Raw genomic sequence first — 11,796 nt, forward strand, 5'->3', positions numbered from 1 at the left:
CAGACAGTGGAGCCAGGATGTATCCCTGGTGCACAAAAGGACTTTGCAAACATATCCCCCATGGAGGGATAACTGCCTTATTCTAGAGATAGGAGAGAAGCCCTAGTCCCTACTTCATGGGACCTGTCAGATCTACATGACCCCAACTGGATGGCATTCCCCTACATATGGTATTGTGGTGGGGGGTTGGGAGGGGAGGGTGTTTAGAGTGCATGTGAGAGGGCAGAGAGGGCAAAAGGGAGGGAAGGAGGGAGGGAGGGCTGGAGGGGAGGGAGGGAGGGAGGGAGGGAGGGAGGGAGGGAGAGGGAACTGGGATCGACATGTAAAATAATAAATTAAAAAAAAAAAAAAAAAAAAACGCTTTGACTCCAAAATTTAAGTTGAAGAACAAGTTACTGGGGAAAAGTATTTCTATTTTTGTTTCCACAGAAAATGAAAAGATGTGGATTCCTTCCAGACTAATGATGTGGTTTGATCACGCCAGACCACCTGAAACAGAGTACAAGCTGATCCTACATTCCAAACAGCTGGACAAAACAGCCCTACAGACTACAGCCAGGATTTCTGAATCTTCTTCGAATCCCCCAAGACAGCGCCCCTTACCAGCAGGAAGTAGTTTGGAAAGAACGACGTCCAAATTCCCAAATATTGTGTATAAATGTTTGTTTTCATTTAATTGGACTTTGTTATATAAAATTAAATAAAAATAAATAAATAAATAAAAAAGAAAACCCCCCCCAAAAAAAAAGAAAAAAAAGAAATACTGTACTCCACAAAATTTGAAAATTCAAAGGAAATGGACAAGTTTCTGGATAACTATCACTTACCAAAATTAAATCAAGAACAGACAAACAACTTAAATAGACTTATAACCCACAATGAAATAGAAGCAGTCATCGAAAGCCTTCCAACCATAAAAAGCCCAGAGCCAGATGGCTTCAGGGAAGAATTCTACCAGAAATTCAATGAAGAGCTAATACCAGTACTCCTCAAATTGTTCCACACAATAGAAATAGAAGATTCATCACCAAACTCTTTCTACGAGGCCACAATCACCTTGGTACCCAAGGGAAAGACACAACTAAGAAAGACAAATATCCCTAATGAACATTGATGCAAAAATACTCAACAAAATACTGGCAAACCAAATTCAAGAATACATCACAGAAATCATCCAGCATGACCAAGTAGTCTTTATTCCTGGATTGTAGGGATGGTTTAACATACCAAAATCTATCAGCATGCTTTACCATATAAACAAACTGAAAAAGAAAACCATATAATCATCTCCCTAGATGCTGAAAAGCCTTCAAAAAAATTCAACACCCTTTCATGATAAAGGTCTTGAAGAGATCAGGGATAACAGGAACATACCAAACATAATAAGAGCAATATACAGCAAACCAACAGCCAACATCAAACTGAATGGAGAGAAGCTTAAGGCGATTCTTCTAACATCAGGAACAAGACAAGGCTGCCCTCTCTCTCCCTATCTCTCGAATATCATACTTGAAGTTCTAGCTAAAGCTATAAAACAACAAAAGGAGATCAAGGGGATCCAAATTGGAAAGGAAGAAATTAAACTGTCTCTATTTGCAGATGATATGATAGTTTACATAAGCGACCCAAAAACTCTACCAGGGAACTCCTATAGCTGATAAACACCTGAATTTTTTTTTTTTAATTCTCCCAAACCAAGGATGCCATTTCCAACTATATTCTGGTTTTGCATCTGGTGAAATTGTAGACAATTGACCTCCCCAAATCTTTTCATTGAGAAGCATGTGTGAGAACAGACAATGGGAAAGTGAGTCCATTCGAGGACACATGGCTGGCACTTTTTTTGAGTAGCTAGGCTTTCAAAGCAGCATCTGTTGAATGTCCAACTCCCCTTAGCTCCTGATGGACTGAGGCATGCCACAGAACACTCCTGCCGGCTCCAGCTCACATTCAAATTCAATCTCTGTGTGCCAAGTACAGGATACAATGAGTAGGTTGTCCCTTTCCCACCCAAATTTGATCATCTGATCCTCAAATGCAGGCAGTGATGGCCCAGGAAGTTGGAGAAATCAGAGAACCTTTTCTGGTGAACTGAAGCCAGTGAACATCTCACCCTGAGCCCTTCCCTGCTGTTTTCAACTGAGACTTGGATGTGAAGACATCAGGTCCAGTGGAAAGTATCTGAGTTCCCTTCACAATAAGCAGAACTTGTGCATTTTCCATCTGCCCTTGGGACCAAGCTGCTCTCCACCTCCACTTTCCCCTTTACACTTGACAGTTAGTTGGAAGGCAATCTCAGCTGTGGCCCTGGGGTAGTCGTCCCATGGGCCATGGCTGCCTTTGGTTGCATCACACAGCCAAAGCTATCTAGATTTAAGCCAGGATTACCTGCGGCTAACAGCTACCTCTGTATTCTTCAGTATCAAGGCGTGTGGAGCCCAAATGATCCGGTGAGGACACAACCTAGCTGGCTCTCTTCTATAGGTTCCAGACGCATCTCTCTGGACAGGAGTCACCAACCCCATGTCAAACAAAGTCTTAGGAACTCATTTGAAAATATCCTTCATTTCAACCCCCCTTAATGTGTATTGCTGCTTAAGTTAGCTATGTGCTTTCTTTCCTGTTAGCTGTTCCATCAGGAGATACATTTATGGAGTCAGAGCTGAGGTGGTTAGAACCACAGGGTCTCTGATGTTAGAAAATCATAAACATGTTTATATAGATGTTTCTAATGTCTACAGAGGAAAATCAGCAGGTCCAAGAGGTATCACAGAGAAGTGAGATAAAGGGCTGGAGAATTGGGTACATTGTGCTCTCTCTCTCTCTCTCTCTCTCTGTGTGTGTGTGTGTGTGTGTGTGTGTGTGTGTTTGTGTGTGTGTCTCCATCTCTCTGTTTATTTGTGTCTCTCTGTCTCTCTCCAATCCTCTAGGTTCATTTTTACATACTTTGCTGTATACTCAGCCCCATGCCTATGGATATTCAGGTATGTGGCACATTTGTATGATTTTTCCAGACTTTTGGAAGCAGAGATATATTCTTCAAGTGTAGATTTCATGTGTCTTGTTCATAACTACACAATGTCATGGTAGAAACATTCTAGTTGCAATGTTATAAGAAATAGGTCTCAATCCCTCAAATAGAAAATAGAGAGCTTACTGAGGGTGATTGGGGGTGTTGGGGGATATGATCCATCAGGAGTTCCTGCTTCAACTCCTTAGCCTCTATGGGGCACCTGTGTACCATGGACATTTCACCATCATCCCAGTGGGGATAAACTGCAGAGGTCATTTCACTTTCCCCAGGAGGAGGAATGACCCTGAACTTCACTCTTTTCTTATCTTGTCAGATTGCCTAGACAACACAGACAGCAAGCTGCTCCTGCCTCCTCTGTATCAGCAACTATAGGGCATATATTGGAGGTAAGTGAGGAGCAGGGAGCATAGTCTCATGTGGTTTGACACAGTGACTCATCTCTCCGGTATGCGAATGATGACACAGAGGCATCCTAAATTTCTGTTGGCCTCAAAGACACATAAAATAAGGGATGTGTTGATTTCAGTGGCAAAAAAAAACAAGAAAAAACAAAACAACAACAACAAACAAAAAATAGAAGAAGTCCAGATCAAATTGAATTTTATATCAGTATCAAATACCATTTAGAATTGGAATTTCCTGGGCAGGATTTGATACATGTTTTTGAAAGTGTGCTCTTGTTTATCTTAGCTTACTAAATTTTTCCTAACTCTACCAGTTAGATCTATTAGTCCTGGTGTTCAAGGACACCATGTACATCCCAGACAATGCCCAGAGAATACTTGAGCTCTTTGAAAATTAGAAGGGCTACTTGTGTTCAGCCTGATCTGAGGCCCTGTGAAAACAAATAATGAAGATTGACCCCAGGAGAAGATTCCCAGGTCTTCCAGCCCATGCTATGCTACCATGCCAATGAGGTTTATTTGATGAGTTTAAAATGGGACCAGACCTAGCACAGCATAGTCACATACACCTACATCCCTCTTCCCTGCAAAGCCCTGTGGAATATGGTAAGATAGAGTACTGAGTGTTGTGCATAGTGTGGGGAGCGCCAGTAAATAAGTGTCCACAACTGTTTTCTCTTTTAGAACATTCTTGTCTGAAAACATGTGAAATGCTCTATTGTGAAACCTGAATGTATTTTCAAGCTACATTTGATAGTTGGGGGAGAGCAGTCTATCATACTGGGTGCCTTTCAAGTAGCAGACCACAACAGAAGTTCCTGTGGTTGTCACTGTCAACCTGGCCTTAGGTTCTGATTCATAACTCACACTCAGGGACTCTTCTTTCACTATATCTTTATTGGTAGAGTCAAGTAGCAGGAAGTTGCAAATGAACAGTACATAAATGGTCCAGTAGGCACAATTCTAGGTTTCCACAAGCACATATGTTCTCAATAGAGGCCCACTTTCTCATCATTTGGGGTCTGTGTGTTCCATTTGCATGCTGGACTGTGACTGCCAATGTGGAGTCCTATGGGGATTGTTTGGTTCCTTTAAATGGTTCTCTGTGCAGCTTTTCAAGATCTGAGGCTGGAATCAGCTGAGTTCCTAATGTTTAAAGGGTTGAGAGATACCCCATGATCTTCAGGAGACCATATTTTTCAACTCAGGTTGGGTATGAGTCTTGAATGCTGTCCCCTAAATTCAGGTACTAGTGGGCTAGAGTTCCTAGATAGGAAATTCTGGGGTCATTGTTGTCACCTGCATGAGAAGTTACATTGTCACAATGACCACATTGGTTACATCTCCAGAGAATCTGTCATTCACTTAATGTTCCCCACACTCTTAGAAAAGCAGCTAGTAGGACAGTAAACTGTACTCACTGCCCCTGGGCCCTTCCAAAGCCTAAATGATGAACAACTGTGTCTTCCTAGCATCCATTCCACAGTCTCAAGTCACTGTGTCCTGAATAGCTCATGCAAGCATAGTCACACGTTCTCCTTGTGGGATGAGGTGAAACACATATGGAAGAATATATTCAGGGACCTTGGATTCAGGGTCCACCCATGTTCAGACAAAGCCTGTGTGGGGTATGTCCTTGAACTGATATTTCATTTAGCATGTGAGCCATGAAAATACAGGTTATATTTTCTTGCCAGAGCAGATACCACATTACACAGAATGGATTATTAACTGGGATTTAAAATTATTTTTAGTTAATCAGAATAAAGCTCACTTCTTCTTTTGCCAGAGGCCCAAGCTACAACTCACTTCCTGCACATAGTCAGTGTTACCCATGGCACCTGAGAACCAGTCGGTTGTGACCATGTTCATCCTGCAAAGGTTCGTGGATGACCCCTGGGTCCAGGATGCCCTCTTCTGCTTCTTCTTTACCTTGTTGACAATGGCCATAGTTGGCAATGGCCTCATTATCACAACCATCCACAGAAGTCCCAGCCTCCATACCCCCATGTATTTCTTCCTAGTTAACCTTGCCCTGATGGATGTGATCTGCACTGTGACTGTCCTGCCCAAGGTCCTGCAGAGCTTGGTGACAGAGAACACCATATCATACAGTGGATGCCTCACACAGATGTTCATCTTCTCTTGGGTCCTGGGCTCTGAGCTTCTGCTTTTCTCTGCCATGGCCTATGACCGCTATCTTGCAATCTGCCGACCATTGCACTATGGAACCCTCATGAATGGCAGGGTCTGTGTGGCCCTTGCAACCTTTGTGTGGTTCACGGGGGCTCTCAATTCCTTGGTGCTCACTTGTCTTGTGTTGCCGCTGTCCTTCTGTGGTCCCAATCTCATCACACACTTCTTTTGTGAGATCCCTTCTGTGCTCATTCTGTCCTGTAGTCCCACCTTTATCAACGACATCATGACTGTCATAACAGACATGTTCCTAACTGGCCTGAATTTCCTATTGACTATGACATCCTATGGCTTCATCATCGCCAGCATCCTGCGCATCCGTTCAGCTGAGGGCAAGAAGCGTGCCTTCTCCACCTGCTCTGCCCACCTGATTGTAGTCACCTTTTATTATTCCACTGTGTTATACACTTATGTACGGCCAGCGCTAGGGACTGCTGGGATCCTGGACAAGGCCATTGCAGTTCTGTACACCACTGTGACCCCCTCCCTGAACCCCCTGATCTATACCTTGAGAAACAAGGAATTCAAAACATCCTTTAAAAAACTTATATTTCCCCATTGATGGCTTTGAGTTGGAGAACAACTCTGGAAACAGGGGGCAAGGAGCTAAAGCGATTGTTCAAGACCTTCTTTTATGATTCTAAGGGACAACGGCTAAGTCATGACCTGAGTGAAGAAACATCATACTGTCTATCAGATAATACTGTAATTCTAGTCTTTAGAATGTTGTAGATAACTTTAAACCTTTCTGCTTTGTACATAGAAATGTATGCTTACAAGTTGAATGCTATTAAATGTTAAGATGTTTCTATGACTGACTGAATCAAATCTAGTTAAATCTAGAGTATAGTTCTTTTAAAATTCTTTGATCCTCTTCAGAAAAGGCCAAGAGTGAATGGTTACAAGAGATGAAGAGTAATGAACCCTGAACACACTTGCTTTACACATTTGGTGGCCTGATTTGACTGTTTTCATCTTCCTTACTGTTATCTGACAATTCCCCCTTATGCTTGGTTCATCTACCAGTTTGAGGGAGGAAAATGCTCATAAAGGACCTGAGTTCTTGGCTGAATCTGAGAGCCTATGATTCCTATGGAACTTTCTCTGACTCCAACATCCATAAATCTGAGACAAGAACCAGACACTGGCATGATGACCTCTTCTATGACCCCATGTAATTGCAGAGGTTTGTTAAATCACAATTCTAACTTGCACCTTAGCATCTTTGCTGTCTGGATGAATTTTATGTAACCTGACCATCCTTGAAGATCTGCTATTATTCAACACTGCATATTGTATGTTAACAAGTTCTGTTCCACTGTGACAGGAACTCAGAAATAAAGAGCTTATCAGATGCATTCATTTTGGTGTGAGAATGTATGCATTGTATCATTCACACACAGCTACTTTTCTGTAAATGTCATCTGCTATATTTATTTATTTATTTATTTTACACACCAACTACAGTTTCCCCTCTCTCCTCACCTCCCTCCCCCCCCCACTTCCTATATATACCCTTCCACATCTTCTCCTCCATCTCCATCAGAAGGGGTAAGGCCTGTCATGGAAGTCAATAAAACATGGCATATCAAGTTGAGGCAGGAACAAGCTCCTCTCCTACATCAAGACTGTACAAGCCATCTCACCATAGGAAATAGGTTCTTAAGAGCCAGCTCATTCATCTGGGACAGGTCCTGGTCCCACTGCTGGGGGACCCAGATACAGGATGTCGATCTGTACACTGTGAGTATGTGTGCTCTAATTGGTTAATAAATAATTCCATTTTGGCCTACGAGAAGTCAGGTTAAAGCTGGTGGGAAATCCAATAATAGATACAAGAGAAGGTTAGAGTCAGGAGATGCCAGAAGCTACCCAAGAAGCAACATGCCAGTGGACTGATAATGCCAGTCACATGGGAAAATATTGACTAATAGAAATGGGTTAATTTAAGTTGTAAGAGCTAGATAATAATAATCCTGAGCCATTAGCCAAACATTTATAAGTAATATTAAGCCTCTGAGTCATTATTTGGGAAGTAGAGTGTGATAGAAGCCTTAAATTGCAGACCCTACAATAGACCAAGTCTCCCAACTGTCACTAGTTGTGGGAGAGTTTAGGTCCGTCCCATTCAGGCTCCCTAGCTGTCAGTCCAGAGTCCATGAGCTCCCATTATCTCAGGTCAGCTGCTGCTGTGAGTTTTCTCATCATGATCTAGACACTCACTGCCCATATAATAGCCCTCCCTCAATTTAACTGGACTCTTGGAGCTCAGCCCAGTGTTTGCTGTGAATCTCTGCATCTACTTCCTTCAATCACTAGATGAAGGGTCTATGATGACAATTAGGTAGTCACCAATCTGATTTCTGAAATGTTCTTTCTTGCCCACTTCTTTGTCACTTCTAAAAGCAAAGCTCATCATTATTCAGTATCTGGCACGACCATTACTTATCCATAAAATAGTCCCAATTCCTGCAAAGTTCAACTGCAAAGTTGAACACATTCTTATTTTGGTATACAATACGACTATAGAGTGAGCTTCCATTACTTATATTATCATTCTGCAATATATATCCATTTTTAAGCTTTTGTGTCTGAAATGTTTCCACAGTATCTAGAGTAGTTGATGGAAGGGAAATGGTGATTAGAATACAAGTATAAAATTATTTTATAATTAGAAATTTGAATAATAATGATTTTATTAAGGTTCTCATTTATGAGGAATCAGTTGTCATGTATAACCCTAAGCTTTCAAAAAGCTTTATTTTTACTTGGTCCAAGATCTGAGAGGGGCTTCAGGGCGGTTACAAAGCTGCTTAGTGGCTTGAGAGGTTCGGGTGAGGGTCCTGAGGCTGGCTGGTGCAGAGCAGAGGGAGGGAACCCCTTGGAAGGGGAGGCCTCCTAGTCATGCTTGAGAGTGAGCCGCTCAAAGAGATACTCTCCCAGAGATGGCTGGGGCACGCCAGTCTGCGTTGGCTGGGGCCCAGCCAACCTACGGATGTTGGTCAGGTGGTTGCCCATCTTCTTGATGAGCTTCACCTCCTCATCCAGGAAGTGGCTCTCCAGGAAGTCACTGCGACCAGAACCCAGGGAATGAAGATTCAAGAGGGCCTGGTTCAGGTTCTTCTTCAGGGCCAAGGCAGCTTCCATGGCCTCCTGGGTTTTACCCCATTCATCTTGAGATGGCTTCTGCACATCCTGGAAGAGTGCGCGGCCCCCAAGGTCGTTCTGAAACTTGAGGAGTTGCTCGGCACCCTGGTGCTTCTCCTCGGCCAATTCGCTGAAGAAGTGGCCTACACCGCCCAGAGCCATGTCATCCCGATCAAAATAGTGGCCCAGAGTGAGGTAGGCGTAGGAGGCCCGCAGTTGCAGGTTCACCAGGCGGTTCACGGCAGCCTCCACTTCGGTAGAGTAGTTCTGACGAACCTGGGAGGCCATGGCTGAGGCGCTGTGTGCGGACGGAGCTGGCTGGTCCTAGGAGCCGGGGGCGAGGAGATGGTCCTGGAGGCTGCGACTGGAGAGGCCGGCCAGAAGCTGCTGGGACCCAGATAACGGAGGGCGTGCCCAGGTCTGCTCCATCCAAACACTGTTGAAGCAAGAGGCAGATCCGTGGGAGCCGGGGCTGCGCTGCTGGCCCCCAAAGTAATATTTTATCTTTAAAATTTTCAATATTATACTTTGATTGCTTTTCACCCTTCTTTTTTCTTTCCAAACCCTCCTATATAATCCTAACTAGTCTACTTCAGGAAATGCATGACCTCTTTTTTTATTACTAATTGTTATTGTACAATATAAGTATATTTAGAAATAGGTATATTCCTAAATATAACCTAATAAGTCAGTAAAATTATACTTTGTGTATAATCAAAAAATAAATATTTTAAATTCTTAAAAATATAGCAAAAAATGGAAGTGCTCAGGAAACATTAATTCTTTTCGTTAATATTTTTATTTAAAATTTTGTTTTACTTTTTTCCCTACTTTTATTTTTATTTTATTTTTTAAAATTTTTTTTATTTTACATGTCGACCACAGTTTTCCCTCCCTCGCTCTATCCCCCCTCATATACACCCTGACCACCCTCCCCTCCCATTCACCCCCCCACTCCACATGTAGGGCTATGCCATCTAGGTGGGGTCATGTAAATCTGACAAGTCATTTAAAGTAGAGACTAGGACTTCTCTCCTGTCTCTAGGTTAAGGCAGTATCCCTCCATGGGGGATGTGTCCACAAGGTCCTTTTGTGCACCAGGAATACATCCTGGTTCCACTGTCTGGGGTCCTTTTGACTGCTCAGGCCTTCTAGCTGAGACCCATATTCAGGGGGTCTGAGTCAATCCCATGTTGGATTCCCAGCTATCAGTCTGGGGGCCTGTTAGCTCCTCCTTGTTCAGGACAGCTGTCTCTATGTGTTTCTGCAATCTGGTCTTGTCCTCTCTCTCTGCATCTGTATTCTAGTTTGACTCAGTGTTTAGTTATGGGTATTTGCTTCTGTTTCCAACAGGTATTAGATGACGGCTCCATGATGGTGGTTAAGTTAGTTGTTGATCTCATTTTCAGGGAAGGTCATTTATGATAGCCTTTCCACTGTTACTCAAATTGTTAGTTGGAGTCAATCTTGCAGGTCTCTAGATATTTCTTTAGGTTCAGTTTTCTCTTCAAACAAATAATGGCTCCCTCTATTATGTTCATTCATTCATTTTTTTTTCTCTCTCTCATCTTCTATTCCTACCCTGTCTAAATCTTCCTAGTTGCACATGCTTTCCTCTCCTTCCCTTTTCTTTCTCATTCCCTCTCCATTCAATGCCCCCCCCACTTCCCATGTGCTCTGGTTAACTTGTCCTTTCCCCCTTCTGTGAGGAAACTTATATGAATCTCTTAGAATACACCTTGTATCCTAGTTCCTCTGGTGGTGTGAATTATAGGCTGGTGATCCTTTGCTCTAGGTCTAAAATCCATATATGAGCAAGTACATACCATGTTCCTCTTTTTGTGACAGGGTTACCTCATTCAGGATGGTTTCTTCAAGTGCCATCCACTTGCCTGCGAATTTCAAGACTTCATTTTTTTTTTTCTGCAGAGTAGTATTCCATTGTGTAGATATGCCACATTTCTTTATCCATTCTTCAATTGAGGGGCATCTAGGTTGCTTCCAGGTTCTTGCTATTACAAATGATGCTGCTACGAACATAGTTGAGCACATTCCTTTGTTGCATAGATGTGGATCATTTAGGTATATGCCTAAGAGGGGGATTGCCAGGTCCTGTGGTAAACTAATTCCCATTTTCTTGAGGGACCACCATACTGATCTCTGACATGGCTGTACGAGTTTGCACTCCCAGCAGCAGTGGAGGAGTGTTTCCCTTTCTCCACATCCTCTCCAGCATGAGTCGTCATTGGTGTTTCTAATTTTAGCCATTCTGACAGGAGTAAGATGGTGTCTCAAAGTTGTTTGATTTGCATTTCCCTGATAGCTAAGGATGTTGAGCACTTTCTTAAGTGTCTTTCAGCCTTTTTGATTTCCTCTGTTGAGAATTCTTTCTTCAATTCTGTACCCCATTTCTTAATAGGATTATTTGGTGTTTTGTTGACTATTTTCTTGAGTTCTTTCTGTATATTGAGATCAGCACTTTGTCAGTTGTAGGATTGGTGAAAATCTTTTCCCAGTCTGTGGACTGCTGTATTTTTCATTTTACACACCAATCCCAGTTTCCCCTCCCTCCCCTTCTTTCTGCCACTTCCCCTCTCTTCCCAGTTCCTTCCACTCCTCAGATGGGATAAGATCTTCATTGGGGAGTCCAAAATCTGTCATACCAAGTTGAGGCAGGATCAAGCTCCACCCCACACCCCTGTACCCTGTATCAAGGTTGAGCATAATATCCCACCATAAGTTTGGGCTCAAAAAAGCCAGTTTATGCCCCTGGATTAGGTTCTGGTGCCACTGCCAGGCCCCCCCCAACAGACAAAGTCACATAACTGTCACCCACATCCAGAGAGCCTAGTTTGGTCCCATGCAGGTTTCCCATCTGTTTGTCCATAGTCCATGAACTCCCACTAGTTCCAGTCAGCCATCTCTGTGGTTTTCTCCATTGTTGTCTTGATCCCCCTTGTTCATATGATAAAACATTAATTCTTATCAATACACTGAAAGGGCTGAATGTAGGAA

The 11,796-nt window shown here is 42.9% G+C and overlaps 2 protein-coding genes across 2 annotated transcripts; one reads left to right on the plus strand and one right to left on the minus strand.

The window, feature by feature from the left end:
* Nucleotides 1-5,272: 5,272 nt before the first annotated feature.
* Nucleotides 5,273-6,196, plus strand: LOC127227722 (olfactory receptor 13G1). The gene has a single exon (XM_051192071.1). The coding sequence runs from the start codon at nt 5,273-5,275 to the stop codon at nt 6,194-6,196; it is 924 nt and encodes a 307-aa protein (XP_051048028.1).
* A 2,228-nt stretch (nt 6,197-8,424) lies between these two features.
* On the minus strand, nt 8,425-9,104 carry LOC127227723 (ferritin light chain 1). The gene has a single exon (XM_051192072.1). It carries the CDS (start codon nt 9,067-9,069, stop codon nt 8,533-8,535), a length of 537 nt encoding a protein of 178 aa, XP_051048029.1. The 5' UTR covers nt 9,070-9,104; the 3' UTR covers nt 8,425-8,532.
* Nucleotides 9,105-11,796: the final 2,692 nt, after the last annotated feature.

Source organism: Phodopus roborovskii, unplaced genomic scaffold (assembly GCF_943737965.1).
Source record: "Phodopus roborovskii unplaced genomic scaffold, PHOROB, whole genome shotgun sequence".
Lineage (NCBI taxonomy): Eukaryota > Metazoa > Chordata > Mammalia > Rodentia > Cricetidae > Phodopus > Phodopus roborovskii.

Excerpts from the sequence above, each read along its gene's own strand:
- LOC127227723 (XM_051192072.1), bottom strand. The coding sequence starts at position 9,069 with ATGGCCTCCCAGGTTCGTCAGAACTACTCTACCGAAGTGGAGGCTGCC.
- LOC127227722 (XM_051192071.1), top strand. The coding sequence starts at position 5,273 with ATGGCACCTGAGAACCAGTCGGTTGTGACCATGTTCATCCTGCAAAGG.